Source organism: Erinaceus europaeus, chromosome 22 (assembly GCF_950295315.1).
Source record: "Erinaceus europaeus chromosome 22, mEriEur2.1, whole genome shotgun sequence".
NCBI lineage: Eukaryota > Metazoa > Chordata > Mammalia > Eulipotyphla > Erinaceidae > Erinaceus > Erinaceus europaeus.
In genome coordinates this window covers 5,464,002-5,477,902 of record NC_080183.1, presented here as the reverse complement: position 1 = coordinate 5,477,902, position 13,901 = coordinate 5,464,002, and the positions used below count along the sequence as shown (strand labels likewise).

The window sequence follows — 13,901 nt, the reverse complement described above, 5'->3', positions numbered from 1 at the left end:
GCTGGTGGGGAGCTCTAGCCCCCTCCTCCACGCTGGAGGCACTTTGTGGGGAGACCTGAGACTTTCTAAAAAAGGCAGCCCCGAACCTTCCTAGAGGAAGGGTTCTGGGAAGACCCTGGAGGGTAGATCCAGGCCTTGCTACAACTGGGGCAGGAGCAGGGCAGGCTGGGTGGCAGAGTAGGGACAGGAACAGGACAAGCCTGTGGGCCCACCAGCAGGCCAAAGACAGTGGGGACAAGCGTAAGGAGAGACACCACAGTGCCGCTCCACCACCCCATCCCTGCTTGCTTGTTGCTCCCATGGCTCTTGGGGACTTGAGTCTAGAATCTCACGTGTGACAAAGTGTGCTCTGCTGGCTGAGCCACTTCCCTTTCCTGTAGTTGTTTCTTCTTATTATTATTTTTAAAGATCTATCTTTTTAAAAAATATTTATTTATTTATTCCCTTTTGTTGCCCTTGTTGTTTTATTGTTGTAGTTATTGTTGTTGTTCTTGATGTCATCGTTGTTGGATAGGACAGAGAGAAATGGAGAGAGGAGGGGAAGACAGAGAGGGGGAGAGAAAGACAGACACCTGCAGACCTGCTTCACCGCCTGTGAAGCTACTCCCCTGCAGGTGGGGAGCTGGGGGCTTGAACCAGGATCCTTATGCAGGTCCTTGCGATTTGCGACACCTGTGCTTAACCCACTGCACTACCACCCGACTCTGTTTTTTAAACTTTTTTATTGCCACCAGGGTTATTGCTGGGGCACAATGCCTACATGATGAATCCTCCACTCCTGTTTGCTATCTCTTTTTCTCGGTTTTTTTGCTTCTTTTCTTTCTTTCTTTTTTTGGGGGGAGGGGCTATATTCTTTTTTCTCTCTTTTTTTTTTTCCTCTTTTTTTATTGGGGAATTAATGTTTTACATTCAACAGTAAGTACAATAGTTTGTACATGCATAACATTCCCCAGTTTCCCATATAACAATACAACACCCCACTAGGTCTTCTGAATCCTTCTTGGACCTGTACTCTCCCCACCCACCCACCCCAAAGTCTTTTACTTTGGTGTGATACGCCAATTCCAGTTCAGGTTCTACTTGTGTTTTCTTTTCTGATCTTGTTTTTCAACTTCTGCCCGAGAGTGAGATCATCCCATATTTATCCTTCTGTTTCTGACTTATTTCACTCAACATGATTTTTTCAAGGTCCATCCAAGATCAGCTGAAAACGGTGAAGTCACCATTCTTTACAGCTGAGTAGTATTCCATTGTGTATATAGACCACAACTTGCTCAGCCACTCATCTGTTGTTGGACACCTGGGCTGCTTCCAGGTTTTGGCTATTACAAATTGTGCTGCCAAGAACATATGTGTACACAGATCTTTTTGGATGGATGTGTTGGGTTCCTTAGGATATATCCCCAGGAGAGGAATTGCAGGATCATAGGGTAGGTCCATTTCTAGCCTTCTGAGAGTTCTCCAGACTGTTCTCCACAGAGGCTGGACCCATTTACATTCCCACCAGCAGTGCAGGAGGGTTCCTTTGACCCCACAACCTCTCCAGCATTTGCGCTGCTGTTACCTTTTCTGATGTATGACATTCTCACAGGAGTGAAGTGGTATCTCATTGTTGTCTTTATTTGCATTTCTCTGACAATCAGAGACTTGGAGCATTTTTTCATGTGTTTCTCGGCCTTTTGGATATCTTCTGTGGTGAATATTCTGTCCAAGTTCTCTCCCCATTTTTGGATGGGGTTATTTGTTGTCTTGTTGTTGAGTTTGGCAATCTCTTTATATCTGTTGGTTATTAAACTCTTGTCTGATGTATGGCATGTAAAGATCTTCTCTCATTCTGTGAGGGGTCTCTTGATTTGGGTAGTGGTTTCTTTTGCTGTGAAGAAGCTTTTTAATTTGATGTAGTCCCATAGGTTTATACTTGCTTTAGTCTTCTTTGTAATTGGATTCGTTTCATTGAAGATGTTTTTGAAATTTATGTGGAAAAGAGTTCTGCCAATATTTTGTTCTAAGTATCTGATAGTTTGTGGTCTAACATCTAAGTCTTGGATCCACTTGGAATTTACTTTTGTATTTGGTGAAATACAGTGGTTCAGTTTCATTCTTCTGCATGTTTCAACCCATTGTTTCCAACACCATTTGTTGAAGAGACTCTGCGTTCCCCATGTAATAGTCTGGGCCCCTTTGTCAAAGATTAGATGTCCATAGGTGTGGGGGCTTGCTTCTTTTCTTTCTTTTTTTCCCCCTCCAGGGTTATTGCCAGGGCTTAGTGCCTGCACTACAAATCCACTGCTCCTGGAGGCCATCTTTTTTGTTTGTTTGTTTCATTTTATTGGGTATGACAAAGAGAAATTGAGAGGGAAGGGGAAAGACAGAGAAGAAGAGAGAAAGAGAGACACCTGCAGACCTTCATTGCTTGTGAAGCAACTGCCCTACAGGTGAGGAGCCGGGGGCTTGAACCAGGATCTTTGTGCGGGTACCCTCCTCTCTTCATTTCTTCCCCTCCTCTCTCCATTTCTCTCTGTCCTATCCAATAACAATAACATCAATAACAAAAAACAACAACAGCAATAACTACAACAATAAAACAACAAGAGCAACAAAAGGGAATAAATAAATATTTAATAAAAATAAATAAATAAATAAATACATAAAAATTTTTAAAAGTTTTTAAAAAAAGACCAAGGTCATTTTGTTTTGTTTTTCACCCATTTCCCCAATAAAATGGGAAGAGTTTTTGAGGTAGTATCATTGAAGCAGTAGGAAGAGTTAAAAAAAAATTTTTTAATTATCTTTATTTATTGGATAGAGATGGCCAGAAATCAAGAGGGAAGGAGGTGATCAAGAGGGAGAGATGGGGCGGGGTGGTGACGCACCTGGTTGAGTGCACCTATTACAATGTGCAAGGACCCAGGTTTGAGCCCCCAGTCCCCACCTGCAGGGGGAAAGCTTTATGAGTGGTGAAGCAGGGTTGCAGGTGTCTGTCTCTCACCCTCTCTACCAGCCCCCTGTCTTTTGATTTCTGGCTGTCTCTATCCAATAAATAAAGATAATTTAAAAAAAAGAGGGAGAGAGACAGAGAGACGCCAGCAACCCTGCTTCACCACTCACAAAGCTTCCCCCTGCGGGTGAGGACTGGGGGCTTGAACCCAGGTCCTTCTGCATTATAATATGTGCACTCAATCAGGCGTGCCACCACCTGGCCCCAGAAGAGTTTTTTTTAAATTATTTATTTATTTATTTATTTTCCCTTTTGTTGCCCTTGCTTTTTATTGTTGTTGTAGTTAATATTGTTGTTATTCATGTCATTATTTTTGGATAGGACAGAGAGAAATGGAGAGAGGAGGGGAAGACAGAGAGGGGGAGAGAAAGACAGACGCCTGCAGACCTGCTTCACTGCCTGTGAAGCGACTCCCCTGCATATGGGGAGCCGGGGCCTCGAACAGGGATCCTTATGCCGGTCCTTGTGCTTTGCGCCACGTGCGCTTAACCCGCTGCGCTACCACCTGGCCCCCCCTGCACACTTTTTCTTTCTTTTTTTAAACTACCCATCTTGATGACTTTTAATTTTTTTAAAATTTATTTATTGGATAGAGACAGCCAGAAATCAAGAGGGAAGGGGGAGATAGAGAGGGAGAGAGAGAGAGACACCTGCAGCCCTGCTTCACCACTTGCAAAGCTTTCCTCCTGCTGGTGGGGACCAGAGACTCGAACCTGGGTCCTTGCGCACTGTAACAAGTAACAAGTGTGTTCAACCAGGTGAGCCACCACATGGCCCCTCCATCTTGATGACTTTTTTAACTTTTTTTTTTTTTGCCTCCAGGGTTATTACAGGGGCTCGGTGCCTGCACTGTGAATATACTGCTTCTGGAGGGCCATTTCTTCCTCTTTGTTACCCTTGCTGTTTATCATCTCGTTGTTATTTATTTATTTTTTTAAATAATTTATTTCTTTATTGGGGAATTAATGTTTTACATTCAACAGTAAATACAATAGTTTGTACATGCATAACATTCCCCAGATTCCCATTTAACAATACAACCCCCACTATGTCATTCTCGTTGTTATTATTATTGTTGCTGTCATTGTTGTTGGATAGGACAGAGAAATGGAGAGAGGAGCAGAAGACAGAAAAGGGGAGAGAAAGATAGACACCTGCAGACCTGCTTCACCGCCTGGGAAGCGACTCCCTTGCAGGTGGGGAGCCGGGGGGGAGAAAGAGCCAGACATCACTCTGGTACATGTACTGCCAGGGATTGAACTCAGGACCTCATGCTTGACAGTCCAGTGCTTTATCTGCTGCGCCACCTCCGGGACCACACCCTGCACACTTTCTACCTCATTTCTTTGGAATCAAGTTTGAAATTGAGACTGTATACTTGACCCACGAAGTCTTTCCTGATTTTTCCAGAATGACATTCATGAATGAACCAACACCCCCCAGGGGGAGGGACTGGCCTTTATGCCTCCCCTTCAGACCCAGGGCCAGTCCTGCAATAGCTAGAACACTGGACAAGTGTGAGGTTCCAAGTTCAATCCCCAGCACTGCATATACAAGAGTGATACCCTTCTCTCTTCCTTTCTCTTTCATATAAATAAATAAACAGATAAATAAACCTTTATGAAAAAGAATAGGAAATTGGGGGCCCGTGAGAAATAGCTCACTTGGTTAGTGCACTGCTTTGCCATGTGCACGACGCAGGTTCGAGGCCGGCCTCCACAGTATCAAAAGAAGCTTCAGTACTATGGTGTCTCTCCCTCCCTCTTTCTCTGCCTATCTCTATATGCCTGCCAATATAATAATAATGGGAAATTGGGCCAGAGAGGTCTCTCAGAGGTCTGCATATGAGCAAAGCCCTGGGTTCATCCCTGACACATTAACAAAATAAAAGAAGTTATCTGAGTGTAAACATAACAGATTGTGAGGCACCGGAGATACCACATCCCCACCGTCTGCAGCTGGGTTAGGGAAGTGCAGCACCGCCTCCAGAAAGGCTTCTGGCTTCCCACTGGAGTCACTGATCCTAGAGCCCTGTGCTCCCTTGTGTGAAGGGAGAGAGGCCGGGGCTGTGTCTCAGGACCCTCCTGCATTTCCCCCAGAAGATACTGGAGATGCCTCAGTCCTGGTCCCCGAATAATGGGGCATGTTGGGATCTGGGTGCCCCCAAATAGGTCATTGAGAAGAAGATGTTGCCCAGGTGGGGTGGCAGCTGGATCTCCCCTACAGCCAGCTGTCTCCCATGTCCTCCCTGCCCTTGCCTACATCCCAGCAGGGCACGTGACCCGTCGCCTGCTGGTCTCTGAGTCGGTTTTCCCCGCCTGCGCTGTGAACTCCCTTTGGAAAAGCCCAGCCTTGAGGCCCAGGAGCCCCTCCTCAGGACACAAGAGGTCTGGAAGAGGGTGTGAGGGATCCAGAGAAGGGGCAGTGGGAGGGGAGACACAGCTGGGAGTCCCAAGGAGAGTTCCTTTTACCTGTGGGTATCTTGGGAGTTTACCACTCCCTAAAGCAGAAGGCGAGGGGCTCCTGGCAGCAGCACACCTCATGAGTCCTCACAGGGATCAAGCTGAGAACCGGCCTGGGCCCCTCGGGCCCCTCACTGCCTGTGGTCTAGGCAGCAGGCAGGCCCTCTCTCTGAGCTTCTATGTCTCTGAGGTCAGTGTTGCAAAGGGGGGGGGGGCCCTCTCGATGGTGTCCAGGACGGGCACGTCCACTCTGGCTGCAATGACCCAGACCGACACCAGAGCAGCTGCAGGGCCATTTGTACCTGTGTTCCTCAGGGCCCACTTTTGCCTGCGTGAGGGCGGGGCCTCAGGAGAGGCGGGGCTACCTGGCCTGCCGAGTACCCCAGCAGGTGGCCTGCAGGTGTTGGGTGGGTCTTAAGAGGACAGGGTCTTGGAGGGGTTCTTGGGGTGGAGTTGTAGGTGCAGGGCACTGGCGGGAGTCAAGCTCCAGGCTGTCTCCTGGTTCTGACCTCCACCCCTTGTCCTGGGGCATTGCAGTCCCCAGAACCCCATGTTTATGGGTCCTTCCTCTACAAGATTCTGTAGAGGAAGATTCTACAGGATTCTACAGGATTCTGTAGAGTGTTGGGCCGCCGTCAGCTGCTGGACCTCAGCCGAGGGGTCCCGGGAAGTGTGGGTCTGTGTGTTCACTGGAGATCTGGGAATTGAACCCAAGTCCTCACCGGGCTAACACATGCTGTACCACCCAGCACACTCCCAGCAGGGAAGGAGGCGGCACTCTCAGAGCCAACACCATCACTCACCTACTTCCCACACCAGGGCCCTGGACACTGTCTGCTGTTCAGAACCTACCCTGCTCCCAGGGTCCTGGCAGGGCCTCCCCAGCACACCCCATTTGCCCCCAGCCTCTCCCCCTCGCTGTCCCCCAGTACCTGCAGGGCTCCCTAAAACCTGAGTCAGCTCTCCAAATCCTAAAGAGCCGCTGGCACTCCCAGGGGTAAGGTCTCGGCCTCATGGTCTGGAGACCCCACCCTCAGGCTCAGAAGCACCTCTGCACCTCGTAGGAGCACCCCCGTTCCTCTGGGGGGAAGGACAGGCTGGGGCAACAGCTTAGCATCTGGAGGGCAGAACATGCAGGTCCAAGGCTCTGGGTTCAGCCCCTGGTGCCACATGTACTGCCGCGGGGCTCTGGCTTCTCTCGCTCATACTAAATGTCAAAAAATAAAATAAAGATTTGAAAGTAGAGAATGTCTATTAGTGGTCTGGGAGATGGTACAGTGGATAAAGCATTGGACTCTCAAGCAGGAGTTCTGGAGTTCAATCCCTGGTAGTACATGTACCAGAGTGATATCTGGTTCTTTCTTTCTCTCCTCCTACCTTTCTCATAAATAAATAAATAAATATCTTAAAAAGAGAGAGAGTGCCTATTGTGCAGTGGGGGTGTCTGACTCCCCTGGGGGAGACAGGAGTCTGGTTTGCCTGCTGTGTCCTCCCTGGAAGATGCTTATTATGCGCCTGAGAAAGAAAGAATGAAAGAAAGGAAGGGAAGAAAGAAAAGAAAGAGGAGAAATCAACAGGGGCCTGAGACAGGGAGGGGAGGCTCGAGGACTGTGCCCTTTGATTTCCAAGAAGGAGCCGCAGCTAGCACTCCTCCAGTCTCTCCCTGCAGCTGGGCACAGCTGGGCACCCCTGCGGCTGGGCAGAGTGCTGTCTGAGTGGATGGGAATGTGAGAGGCCAGCTGGAGCCCAGAGCCTGCTGCCAGGAGCGCCTACCAGGACTGGCGGGAAGAGGCTGGGAAGGCTCTGGAAAGCTGGCCTACCATCTCTCCCAAACTAGAGGCACTCGGCTCATATTTGGGGTCCATGGGCTCACAGATTCAAATCAAAGCTGGGTGCCAGGCCCCCTTCTGCACCTCCCAGCATGGGGGCGGGGGCAGGCAATGCTAAAGGAAGGCGGCTGGAAAAAGTGTCCCCCCCCTCCCCCCCCCCGACCCTGCAACTGGGACTGGGCTCCCTTCAGGCCTGGGCTGGGGTGGCAGGGAGGGGCCTCCCAGGCAGTGGATCCAGCCACCAGATTGCAGATTCTACTTTCAAGCTGAGATGGACCCTGTGGCTCCCCCCCTCGGGGCTCTGTGGTCACTTGTGGAGGTCCTTCTCAGCTAGGACATGACTGACTTTGGGCACCCCACTTCCTGTCTTGGTGTCCCCACTGTCCCAGTGGCCTGGAGCATGAAGTGAGTGGGGAGCAGCCTGGTGCCACACCTGGTGACCCCCAAGACATCTGGGTAGGCCACCAGGCAGCCTGGCTGGAGACGGAGTATGATGACCAGTAGCCCCCCACCCTGCGCTGCCCTGTCCCTGTCTCACAGTTTAGCCAGTGCTCCTGGGGTCCTCTGATTGCTCCAGAAGACCCCAGCCCCCAGCCCCCAGCCCCCAGCTCTCAGCCCCAGCCTCCAGCTCTCAGCCCCCCACCATGTGCCTGGCAGTCAGGAAAAGCCTTTATTTCTGCTTCAACAAGGAGGGGATGCCCTAACCCAGGGGTGGGGCAGCACAGGGCAGGGATTTGGTGATCCAGGAGATGGACAGCAGGGACCTTGGACCCGGGGCATCCCGGCCAGCTCCAGTCAGACAGGACCCGTGCCTGGAGTGGATAGGGCCAGGCCCCAGGACAGCAGAATCCAGCAGAATCTAGTTGCCTTCTCTGCTTTCACTGTTCCTGTGAAGGGACGAGCTCGCTGCCCACGTCATCTGGAACCTTCCTTGGAGCCTCTGGTGGGCCAAGTAGGGGGGTGCAGAAACATACCATTGGGGGCTGCACCCAGGGCCTGGGCCCGGCAGACCCCTCTTCTATCCACAGATTCCAGCAGCTTCCGGGGGCTCTAGCAGCACCTGGCCTGTAACCAGGGCCATTGCAGCCTGGACTGGGGCTGGTTTACATCCCCCGTCACCCCAGGTGATGGGCACCTGGGCTGGGCCGACTCAGAGTCGACACCCTTACCTCTTGGCACCTTCTGGGCTGGGTGGGCGGCACTGGCACACACTCATCACTGAAGGTTGACTGCCCTTCCCCCAACCCATGCCCATCCTGGAGCCCAGAAGTCGGGGAGGGGAGCGTGTATGTGCCCAGTAGCTCCTGAATGGGGGAGCTGAGGGTGGGCAGGGATGGGTATGACCCTCTGCCTGGGGGACTTTCTCCTCCTCCCTCCTGGCACTGCCAGGGAAAGGCCCTTACTCACCAGCAGCAGCCTGACCCTGGGGGGTCCCTCTTGGGGGACCTTCTGGGGGCCACCGCAGCTCTCCACTCTCCACGGCCCCCGCCTCACTGGGCTCCACCACGATGGATGGCAGCCGCTGGGACAGCCTAGCGCCTTTGGCCCGGGTGCCCCCTGCAGCCTGTAGGAGAGGTCAGGGGTGGGGGCAGAACCCAGGCTCCCGGCACCATCCCCCCAACTCTGCTCACAGAGAGAGTCTCCAGGCTGGGGAAGGTGTGTGCCCACGGGGGGCTGGCCCAGTCCCCCTGGGCACCCCGGGACCCGCCTGGGGCTCAGCTTCTCAGCCTATTTTACAGCTGAAAGGCCAGGAGGCCACAGTCACATCCTGAGTGAGTGGGGTGCCTCTGTGCACCGCCAGGCCTCTGGGATCCGACCTGGCCTCTCCTGGCGTCCCCCTGCTGGGTCCTTGGCCTCCTCCGAGCTCAGAGGAGCTTGAAGCAGTTGCCATGGCAACCTGAGTTGGTATGGGTACATTGTTTGGTGCCTACCAGAACTGCAGGGGGCACCTCCCAGCCTACCCCCATCTCTGCCTCCCATTCAAGGCCATTGGAGGCAGAGGCTGAGCAGCCGCCCCAGCCCCCATCGCTCTCACCTGGGCTCTCACGGCCACAGCACAGCCGCCCACACATTCCCAGGGCCCCATCCACCTGCTGGGGCCCAGGAACCAGCATTTCACCCAGTGGTGCAGTTGAGGCTGGTGTGTGAGGACAGGTGCCTGGGCAGCCAATGTCCTCCCTGCCACCTGGGAGAAGGCAGGGAGCTGCACGCTGGCCCCCTGGGACCCTACTGCCCCCACGGCTCTGACCATGCAGGACTGAGGAAACCAGCCTACAGCCCTGCTTGCCCATACTAGAGCGGGGGACCCTGGTGCTGCCCCACCCAGCAGGGAGCCAGCTTCCGGGGAGCCACCCTGGGCTCCCTGAGTCTGGGCAGGTGTGTGCTAGGTCGGGGCAGCTGTCTCCGCTGCTCCCTGCTTAGGCTGCTCTGGACCAGCAACCTAGATGGGTAAACTAAGACAGACCCTGCCCTCAGGGGCCAGGCCTTGTGACTGATTCCCTCTCCCCACCTCCAGGGCCTGCAGACCCCAGAGCTCCCATACGAACCTCAGCGAGGCCGGGTGCTGGTGTGGAGGGGCGAGGGGCACTCATGATGCTAGGAAGCTGGAGCTGAGGTGAGGGTCCACTGCAGAGGCGTGGGGTGGGCAGGGAGGCTGACCCCTTGGCACCCTGAGGGCTTCCTGGAAGAGGCTGGTCCAAGGCCTGAGTAGAATCGTCTAGGCCAGGGTACTCTGGAGGTGTCTCTGGGGGGGAAGGCTTGAGTCAGGAAGCAGGGAGGGGAGGACACAGAGATGCCCACGGGGATGTCCGAGCCTGCTTTCTCATCAGCCAGGGGGCAAAAGTGCCTGGCTCCCCCAGTCCCCAGAGAAGAGACCCTCAAACACCCAGGCCAGGCCCCCAAAGCCCACAGATGAAGGCGGGGCACTGTCACCTCGTGTCACACCCGTCAGGCCAGGGAGCCTAGAGGCTGTGTAGCAAGGGAGATGGGAACCTCTGGGTGCCAGCTGGGGTGGCAGGGCCTGAGTGTTTGGGGGGCAGACCCTGAGAAGGAGGGGTCCTGGGATGCCCAGCAAGGAGGCAGCATCTGGGAAGGAAATCTCTTTCACCAGCCTCCTGCCCTTAGCCCAAGCCAGCTGGCCCCCACTGAGCCCCATGTCAGGCTGAGAGGGGCCCCACAGCGCAGTGGGCACCCAAAGTGAGGCTCCACCCAGAGCATGCTAACCTTCCCAGGCCTGCTGGAGGCCTAGCCCATGACCTAGAATCTAGACTAGAGCCTTGGGCAGCTGGGACCCTGAGGTCCAGGCAGGCTGGCAGAGACAAAACAGGGATGAGAGACAGAGAGAGGGAGAGAGAGAGAGAGACAGGCAGGTGCAAGAGCTGTCAGCTTGACTGGGCCAGGAGCAGCAAGCAGAGGACACATACCTGAAGCTGGTCTGGTGAGGGGAGCATCTGCTCTTGGCCCGTTCCAGCTCCCAGAGGGGCAGGCAGGGACCAACGGGAACAGCCCCCAGAAGCACTGCTGTTCCCCAAACCCCCCACCTCCAGCAGCCAGGAGTAGACTCTGGCCCCCTGTCCTTTCCCACCCCGGAATACCTGGCTGGCTCGCACTCACCCGCCGGAGCTGTACAGCACGCTGCTTCCATAGCCTGGCCCTGCCCTCCCGGCTGCCTCCGCCCACACACCTCGGCCCTGCCTCTCACACTCACACTCTCCCCACTTTGAGGCCAGGTGAGGCGGCCTCAGCATCCACAAGCCGGCTCCCAGAGCCCGACCCACCACCCGGGCCCACACCTCCCCACCGCCAGTGTGAAATAGTCAGCAGGCCAGGTTGGCAGAGAGGAGGGAGCAGGAAGCCCTGAGGTGGGGATTGCAGGAGGGGTCACAGAACCCCCCCAAACTCCAAGGCCCAGCTCTTCCCGCAAAGGAGCAAACCTGCCACGCATACCTGAGTACCGGGGCTGGTGTGTGTGTGGGCCTCCGAGCCTCTGACCCCCACAGCCACCTGCCCCCACTGTCTACACCCGCTAGAGCACGAACCGCAGTCTCCCTCCTCAGCCCACCACTACCTGCCACACACCACTGATTCCCGTGTCTCCTACCAGTCAGCCACCATCCAGCAGTGAGTGTCTGCCACTCAGTCACCACCACCCACCACCATCCACAGCCACCCCCCCCCACCACCAGTAAGTCACCATCACCCACTAGCACCTTAACCACCTTAACCACCACCCACAGCCATCACTAGCAATAACTCAACACCATCCAGTCACTTCCACCCACAGCCACAACTAACAGCACCCACCACCCACCAGCACCCACCACCACTCACAATCACCACTACCTACATGCCACCACCTGGAAACACCACCAGTAGCCCACCACCAAATACCCTGATTCTCCCCTGTCTGCCTCATCTAACCGCCACCATTCAACAGTCAATGACCACCCAAAAGCAATTGACTGTCTAGCCCCAGCTACACCATCCTCCATCCTCCATCATCTACCAGCTTCCCGTCAAGATTTAAGACGATCCGACCACCTGCTGTTCATGCCTCCATCCACCACGCGTCTGGGTGTCACATCGACCTGCCATCTGTTTATGACCCAGTTATCCTGATCTAGCCAGCAACCCCTTGGTTTCCACCCCCTCTACAGCTCAGCTGTCAGTCCTCATCACCCTCATCCATTCACATTTCTTTCTTTTTTTTCAAATATTTATTTATTCCCTTTTGTTGCCCTTTTTTTTCAAATATTTATTTATTCCCTTTTTTTGTTTTATTGTTGTAAGTTATTATCCTTGCTGTTGTTGTTAGATAGGATGGAGAGAAATGGAGAGAGGAGGGGAAGACAGAGAGAGGAAGAGAAACACAGACACCTGCAGACCTGCTTCACCTCCTGTGAAGCGACTCCCCCGCAGGTGGAGAGCTGGGGGCTTGAACCAGGATCCTTACGCCGGTCCTTGTGCTTTGCGCCACATGCGCTTAATTTGTCACCCAACTCCCCTGTTCACATTTCTATGAACTGCAACCCACCATATGTCCACCCACTACCCACTGTCTCACCTCCCTATCCACTACTCTATTTTTTGCCAGTTTTGTATCTATCTGTCCAGCCACCATCCAACCATAGCTCACCGTTCATCCTAACTTTGTTCAAATCTCATCTACCATCCTTTGACATGCATCAGTTCTAGAAAAAAACAAACAAAAAAACCCCCCAAAAACCGACTCGCTACTATGTGCCAAGCATTGCTCTCGGTGCTGTATAGAGAGGCAGCAGTGACCAGCCCCTCACTACACCAGCCCCCACCCACCCACTCTGTATCTGTGAATCATTCCATCACTATTCACCGTCTTTCCAGGAACCACTCCGTTTCCACTCCACCATGCACTTGATATCCATGCATCTTCCTCCAGCTCCACGTCCAGCCGCCCAGACCAAACAACGCTCACCGCCTCCACCTGTATTCTTTCTCTAACGTCTACCAGTCACCTTCCGTATGCTTGTTCTCGAAGACGTAGGCGTCTGCCCATGCGTCACGTGGTCATCCTCTGTCCATCCGTTCAGTGTCTACCCACCACCTACCTTTCCACAACACATGCCCATCACCCACACCCAGAAGCCATTCATTTATTATTTATTATTACTCAACGCCTGTCCACCATTTATGAGCCAAGTTAGTCATATCTCCATCCACTCTTACTGATCTGCCACCGACTCATCCTTCTCTAGGGGTAAGCCCACCACAACTGTACACTCACTATCTGCCCACCCACTATCCATCATTCATCCATCCATCCACCCACTCACCCTGGTCCACATGTCCAATAAGCACTTCCTGTCTACCCTGTAACCTGCAACCATCCTCAGTTAGGAGACTCGTTCTGGGTTTAGTGAACACACCCACCTACCCTAACTACTCACCTACCCCTACAACACACTTATCTGCTCATGATCGTCCCCCAGCCAGCAGTCACCTTCCTGCACTCACCCGCTCCGTAGCACCACGAGCTGGTGTGTTTCCAGTATGGCTCCAACCGTGAGCCCCAGCTCCCATGCACACATTCTAGCCTTCCACCCACTGTTCACCCATTTGCTCACTCCCTCATGTGCTCATTCACCCGCTACTAGCCACCTCCCACTCCATCGCTTACCCATCTATCATCTGCTGTCTTTACCACCCTCCTGCTCCATCAGCATAAGTGCCCGTCACAGTCTTGGTCGGTCCGTCTCTCCACCACCCACTGCCACTATCCAGCCCTCCTTGCCATCCCACCCCTATTTGGAAGCCGAATATATATATATATATACACACACACATATATACACATACACACACACACACACACACACACACACACATATATATTTGCTTCTAGGGTTATTGCTGGGGCTCGGTGCCTGCACCACAAATCACTGCTCCTGGAGGCCACCTTCTCCATTTAGTTGTTATTATTGTTGTTGTTTTTGGACAAGACAAAGAGAAATTGAGAGAGGAGGGGAAGACAGAGAGGGGCAGAGAAAGATAGACACCTGCAGACCTGCTTCACTGCTTGTGGAGTGACACCCCTGCAGGTGGGGAGCCAGGGGCTCGAACCGGGGTCCTTATGCC

The 13,901-nt window shown here is 53.4% G+C and overlaps 1 protein-coding gene across 1 annotated transcript; it reads right to left on the bottom strand.

Annotated features, from left to right (window-relative positions):
• Positions 1-5,637: 5,637 nt before the first annotated feature.
• Positions 5,638-12,786, bottom strand: LBHD2 (LBH domain containing 2). Its single transcript, XM_060181374.1, has 5 exons — positions 12,640-12,786; positions 9,836-10,032; positions 8,697-8,853; positions 8,459-8,606; positions 5,638-5,788 (listed from the first exon to the last, which is right to left on the bottom strand). Exons 1-5 carry the CDS (start codon positions 12,689-12,691, stop codon positions 5,638-5,640), a joined length of 705 nt encoding a protein of 234 aa, XP_060037357.1. The 5' UTR covers positions 12,692-12,786.
• Between the last annotated feature and the right edge of the window lie 1,115 nt (positions 12,787-13,901).